Below are 6,494 nucleotides of genomic sequence, written 5' to 3'. Positions count from 1 at the left end.
TTTATGTCTGATAAGCCTGCCCAGGTTCTCACAGGACTGCACGATCATGGTCAAAGACCATTGGCACCCAGCCATTCCAGAGGTGGCCTCACACCCACAGTAGAGGTGACCCTGTTTGCAGGTCCCAGTCCTGTGTTTCCTGTAGCCCAGGCTGCTCTCTAGGAGCACCAATATGAGCCTGTGTCAGCTGTGTCTGCTTTGCAGAGCCATCAGCACAGGGCTGCCTCACTGTCCCCTTGAGAGGGGCTGTTCTGCTTCAAATAGGGGTGTAGGAAGCCCCAGCATGAGTGCCTCAGGAGACCTCCCATAGCTCAGCATGACTAGGAGACGCTTCCAGTGTAGGCACATCTGCTCTGTGTGTCGATGAGGGAACACACCATTGGGGAGCAGCATTGCAAAGCATCAGAACCCTGTGTAGCAGCCAGTGCTTCCCTCAGTAGAGCTCCAGTGCCTTCTGCCTGTCGTGCTGCCACACATCCTCTCTGTCCTCTTCACCCCCCTAGAGCGAGGAGCTGGAAGAGGCCAGGATACGAGCCAAATACTCTATGGTGTTTCACACAGCCAAGGTAGCTTTATGCAGCTTGGCATTAAGGTGTCCTCTGTATCTGTTACAGGAAGTATTTGGGAATCTTGGCTTCTTGTTTCTGTTCCCTTCTGTGGGTTCCTCTCCTTTCTTCTCCCCCCTCTTCTGTCCTGAGCCAGCTGTAAGTAGCTGTGAGCATGGTAGCTAAGGATCCTTGCTAGGAAAACTTCGACCCTGCTTTATCATCTGCCAGTTGTTTGTTTGAAGCTGTTGATAAAGCAGGGGGTGGGAGCCCCGTGCTGGCGCTGAGCAGGGCTGTACTCACCCTGAGAGGGCAGACCCAGAGACAGTCTGGAGCTGTCAGCTCGCCCTGAAGCGAAGGGCGAGCAGAAGGTGCCTCCTGCATGTCTCTGTGCTGATGTTGGCCGAAGTCAGCAGTGGTCTATGTGCAGAGGATTCTCAGAGAATGAGAATTGAACAATCCTCCTGCCAAACTTGCCCAGGTTTGATTGGCATCCTGATGCTGATTTGTTCTCTTATTGGCTTTCACAGGGGAACTCACAAAATACTTTTTGAGTGAGTTTGACCTTGAGCTCGCTGCCTTGACCTGCTTTTCACTTCCTACAGATGGAGATGCTTGTTCTCCTGGGCATGTCATGGATGTTTTTTAGGGTAACACAGAGCCTTCTGAAAGGCAGGTTTGGGTGCTGCTTGCATTATTCCTGACCCTAGTGCTTTGTTCCCTGTCCCACGCAGCCCATTGTCCTCCTCCCCAGTAACACATTGCCGTTCGTTCTGCAGAAATCAAGGAGGTGGAAAAACAAACGAGAGGGGACAGATGCTAACAACCGACCCATCAAAGCTGCTGGGAAAGTTATTATCCAAGATATTTCCTGCTTGCTGCCTGTCCACAAGCTGCTGGGAGAGCTCTACATGTGAGTATGTATGGGCTGTCATCCCTGCCCAAATGAAAGCAACTGTCTTTGGTGTTGCTGTGCTTTAATCCTGACATCAGTCAGCACTGATCTTTGAATGTTTCTCTGCCTTATTCCTCTGTTCTTCACTTGCTGCTTTTTTTATGGTATACCTCTGCCTGTGAGAGGGGACTTGTCTCCTCAAAATCTGAAAAGTGTGAAGTAAGAAATTTGTGATGGGGTGTTGTAAACAGAAGTGGCATCATTTGCATTGTCACTGCAAATCTTACAGGCTCAGGTTTTTACCAGCTAAAAAGAGAAATTATCAGTACAAAGTCTTTCTCAAATCCCATGTTAAACTCCATATTTAAATGCACATTTTCATTTTATAAAACTTTAATAGCTCATAAGGCTTTTTAATTTCAGAAGAATTTGGAATGCCTCAGTCACTTGGAGACTTGGTTGTACGTGCCAGGTCTGTACTACAGGCTCTTCTGCTTTGATGGAAAGGACAGAGTTTTCTGGGCTTTTTTGTGATTTTGTTATTGTTGTGGTTTTTTTAAAACAAATGACTTCCTTTTTCCAAACTTTCTAAATCACATAGTTGCAAAATCTTTGTTCCTGAATTTTTCTTTCTTAGCTTTGGTCATACTGTGTGGTCCTTTATGGAATTTCCAGTCTGTGGACATTCAGGGAAGAAGCAGATTTCCTTTCTTAAAGAAAGGGGGGCAGAAGAGAGGAAACACACTCCTTCCTTCTCTCTTTTTCTATATTATTAGAAAGAATGTCCTTTAAAAAAACCTGTTGGACCTTTTCTTCTTGGGATATCTCATGTAAGCAGCTGTCTCATGTGCTGTAAAATCTTAAGCAATTGAAGTATTAAGAGACTTGCGAAGATTTCTGATGATAAGCAAAAAATCCCACATGGATTTCCTCAGCACACCTTGCCAGCCTCTCAGAGGCTTCCCAGTGGGTGCATTATCCTACTGGGGCCCAGGCAGAAGGCCATCCTGTTCTCTGCAGCGTGCTGCCATCTCCCTCTGGGTCAGTCAGAGCAGATTGATGACTCAGTGGGAACAGGACCGTGTACCCGATGGCACCAGATTTTAGGGGCAAGAATGATTCTGGGCTTGGTGATATCCTGGCTGGTATCTTCTAGAAATGGTTCTGCTTAGGATTGATCACAACTAGTTTGGAGCTGGACTTGATGTGTGGTGTATTAGCAAAATTGGATAGTGGGAGAAGGGTGGCAGTGATCCCTGAATAACAGAGAAGGAAGGGATGGGATCCTGGTGCTGCAGGCAGGCTCATATTGATCAGGAGGTTCTGGGCTGCTCACTGCTGCCAGTACCACATTACCATCATCCCTCCCCACCCTGGTAGGCAATGTGCCAACCAGAGCTGAGCTGTCTCCTTTCTTTTTAGATTGAATGTGAATAACATCCAGGAGACTTGCCAGAAGAATGCTGCCTCAGCCCTGGCTGTGGGACGGAGAGATCTCGTACAGGTATGACATGGAATCAGACTTCTTCCTCAGCATGCTGTGCTGCCCTCAAATGGCTTGTGCTGTTGTTGTGATACCCAGACAGCCGCCTGGGTTTGGCAGCTGTTCCAGGGAGTCTCTGGTTGGTGAACCTGTGGAACAGCCACCGAGGTGGTACCCAGCTCACTGACTCCTGGCATAGAGAGATTCCTTCCCAGGGCTGCAATCAGACTGTTTCTGCCCTTTGCTGAACTGAGTGAAGCACATTTTTCAGGGAATTCCTGTAGGCAAAGCAAGGAACGCAGCCTGCTTTTGAGTCATCCAGTGGAGTAACTGTGCACAGAGCTGCCTAGCTGCTGTCAGCATTTTGATCCCTAATTTTTTTTGTACTTATGTAATCGTTCCCATTGTTTGGCATTCATCTGCGCTGGCACTGGGTGCTAACTCCAGCTAGCTTCTCCCAAGAGAGCCTGAGCCCAGGGACTCTAAAATGGGGTTGGCTACTTGCCCTCAGCTAAAAGTAGGAAAAAAAATGGCTATTGTGGCCCATCCTTTTCCCTGTGATTAAGCCCACCACAACAGGCAGAACATTTGACAGGACACAGGAGCACCTGAAAGAGATGGGAGCTGGCAGTGCCAGAGAAGCTGTGCACATCTGCTGAGCTTTTGAGTCTTCCTAGAGCTGAGCAGGCAACATGCAGAGGCTTACCTGATCTGAGCAGAAGTAAATTCAGGGTGTTGTCTTGCTTCTTGGTGGATTCTGCCAGACCAGGAGAGAGAAAGTAGGTCTAGTTGCCCTTTGTTCTTCATCTTGCAATCTGGTTTGCCCACATTGGACCAGAGCTTGGGTGGAGTAACTTCAGCAAGATATCTCTGAGATATCTCTGTTTCTTGCTTGTTTATCCCTGTCCCATGTATCTCCAGCCTGGACTGCAGCTCACCTGGTTCCTAGCAGACTTGGAGGCTTGAGTACATGTGTGATGTGCTCTGTAGCAGTGCAGGAAGCGGTGCCTTTCCGGTTTCCTTTCTATGCTTTCTCATACTCAGCCCTGTCCATGTTTTGGTTTCTGTCCTGTTTCTTTCTCTCTGGTTTCACAGTGAGCAGCTGTGGGACTGCTGTTTCTAGCTGTTCTTTGCACTTTGAGCATGTGGTTTTTCTTTACTTTCCCATGTTGTCAGTACTCTGATTGCTGCTCTTTCCAGCACCATGCTCCTTTTCCTTTCCTGCTGTCTTTTATGCTGAACTGGGAGCTTTCCTTTTCCCTAGAATATTCTAATTGTCCCATTTTAAAAGGCTCAGCAGAAAAAACAGTCCTACGTGAGTGATATAGAGACAGCAAAGATGGAACCATTTTCAGAGTAGAGGATGATAACTGTAGGAGAAATTTCATGTGAAATAGTTAAACTTCTGAAGTGGCGAACGGTGCTCCTGTCTGTGCTGGGCTGTGCTAGGAGAACAGTGTTCATTAACACAACTAATCAAAAAGATACTTTTCATGCAAATAATGATTTACCGGTAAACTTTCTGTCACCAGACATCTCCGAACACAAGGTCTGTATCAAATCTAAAGCCTTTTGAGGCTTCTGAATATAAAATGCACTAATAGGTCTGTTAAGCTACCCTGACAGGTCTGTTAGACTATAAACTGTTCTGCTGTAACATTTCACCCAAACTCAGAGCAAGTGGGACAAGGAAAGCTTTGGTTTTGTGTTATTCTCTGTATTACTTGTGCCACAGAGACTGATACTGTTGCCTACTGTCGAGGAAAAAAAAGCTCCATTATTATCTGTCTGTGTGTTAATTTGTGCACACCTATGCCCTGGGACTGTGGTTATTCCTAATAGTAGCTTTGCTGCTTTTCCTTCCTGTCTGCCAGGTTTGGTCACTGGCCATGGTAGCCACTGATCTCTGTCTTGGACCGAAGTCTGACCCAGATTTGGAGATACCTTGGGCGCAGCATCCATTTGGACGTCAATTACTGGAGTCCTTGTAGGTGTCTGAATGCTGGGGAGTGGTTGGGGAATGGTTGCTGAAGCAGAGCCCTATATAACTATGTGGGTGTAAGGCATCATTTCAGATCTGGAGTAGTGCCACGGTGTGGATTTTTTTTCCCCCTCAAGCCTGTGATGCATCACGAGGGGAAGCTCCAAGCGTGTTTATGGCATACAGGAGGCAGCGCTTGGTCTGCCTATCACCCAGGTCTTCCTTGGTTAGCATTGAGCAATAGGCCAGGCGTAGGCAGAGCTCTGCTTGCCAGCATGCCCACAACACCTGACTTGGAGATTTGGGTTTCCTGCTTCCCACTAAACAAGCCTGTAGGTGCAGCAAGCAGCTTTTTTCACCTTCAGATTCCCTGTTGCCATCTAGCATTACTGGCAGGTCGTTCAGTGGTCTCAAAGCCAAGTGTTTGCTACAAATGTCTTCCAGCTAGTGAATCTGCTCAGGAGGGCACGTAATTAGAAATTGATATCATCTGTCGATACACCCTGCGTAGAGACAAGATTTGTATGGTGTAGTTTCCATACTGTGGCTTGGCTGAGCTCTCTCCTGCTGCATGGCAGTGATGGGAGGGGAGCACATGTTCTTCATTGCTCTTTCTTCCACCAGTTAGGCCGTGAGTGTTTTCAGGAGAACTTGGCTTCTCAAAGGTGTGACAGAAAAGCCAGCCCAGTCCCTCAGAGCACACGTCTCCCATGGGCAGTTATGTTACCCAAACTGGTGTATGCAACAGGCTTGAAATTAGCTGCCCTGAAGTCTCATTTTTGCCACTGAATTCTGCCCAGTCTCATACTGTCCTTGTCGTTTCCCAGGCTGGCTCATTACTCACAGCTCCACGACGTGCAGACCCTGGCCATGCTCTGCAGTGTGTTTGAAGCCCAGTCCAGGCTACAGGGGTGCCCCAACTCTTATGGCCCGTTTCCTCAACGTGCCTCCAACCTGGCCTCCCACAGTCGATACGTATGATCACCATTTCTTTACCGTTTGCTTTGGAGATCTTTGAACATCTCTCACATAAATGACATGATTTATTTTCCTTTCCCCCTCAACAGCCCAGCTTTACTTCCTCTGGCTCTTGTTCCAGCATGTCAGATCCTGGGATTGGCACTGGAGGCTGGAGCATAGGTAAGAGACCTGGGTAGTAAACAGAGGAATCTCCCTCCCTTCTGACCAAGGTTTTAGATGGCTCCTGTGGTGGGTAAAGAAGGGACTTAGTACTGGCTGTGATTGAAGATGTGCTCTGCCAGAGCAGCTCTGTGGGATTTGGCCAACATGGTGTGACTCCACAGCTAGAAGTGAGCAGGGATTGTGATATATATGTCAAGACTGCTGCAGCCCTGCACCTCCTGACTTGGATACTCTCTGAGTGGGCTTTGGAGAAGCTGTTACAAGCACCTTGAACATAGTGAGCTAGGCCCCTGGACTGCAGGCTAACCCAGAGCCTAGAGCTCCCACTGCTGCCTTTTCCAGTTGGGAGACAAGTAAAGAGATAAGTTTGTACAGTTTTGCTTCCAACCTGGCCATAGCACTGCCTGGTTCTGTAAGCTTTCCACAGCCCTAGTGCTTTGCACAGTT

At 47.8% G+C, this 6,494-nt stretch overlaps 1 protein-coding gene across 1 annotated transcript in view; it reads left to right on the top strand.

Moving 5' to 3' along the window:
- Window positions 1-503: 503 nt before the first annotated feature.
- LOC103799201 (WD repeat-containing protein 59-like) overlaps window positions 504-6,494 on the top strand; it is a gene marked incomplete at its 5' end in the record, with an annotated part of 9,913 nt that continues 3,922 nt past the window's right edge. The window contains 6 exons of the mRNA XM_009071504.1: window positions 504-566; window positions 1,325-1,458; window positions 2,863-2,944; window positions 4,798-4,910; window positions 5,732-5,879; window positions 5,972-6,044. Of these exons, the coding sequence (XP_009069752.1) occupies window positions 504-566; window positions 1,325-1,458; window positions 2,863-2,944; window positions 4,798-4,910; window positions 5,732-5,879; window positions 5,972-6,044 (613 nt within the window). The remainder of the gene's footprint in view (window positions 567-1,324; window positions 1,459-2,862; window positions 2,945-4,797; window positions 4,911-5,731; window positions 5,880-5,971; window positions 6,045-6,494) is intronic.

The sequence above is a fragment of the Acanthisitta chloris genome, unplaced genomic scaffold (genome assembly GCF_000695815.1).
Source record: "Acanthisitta chloris isolate BGI_N310 unplaced genomic scaffold, ASM69581v1 scaffold32693, whole genome shotgun sequence".
Taxonomy (NCBI): domain Eukaryota; kingdom Metazoa; phylum Chordata; class Aves; order Passeriformes; family Acanthisittidae; genus Acanthisitta; species Acanthisitta chloris.
This window is presented reverse-complemented; position numbering and strand designations above follow the sequence as displayed.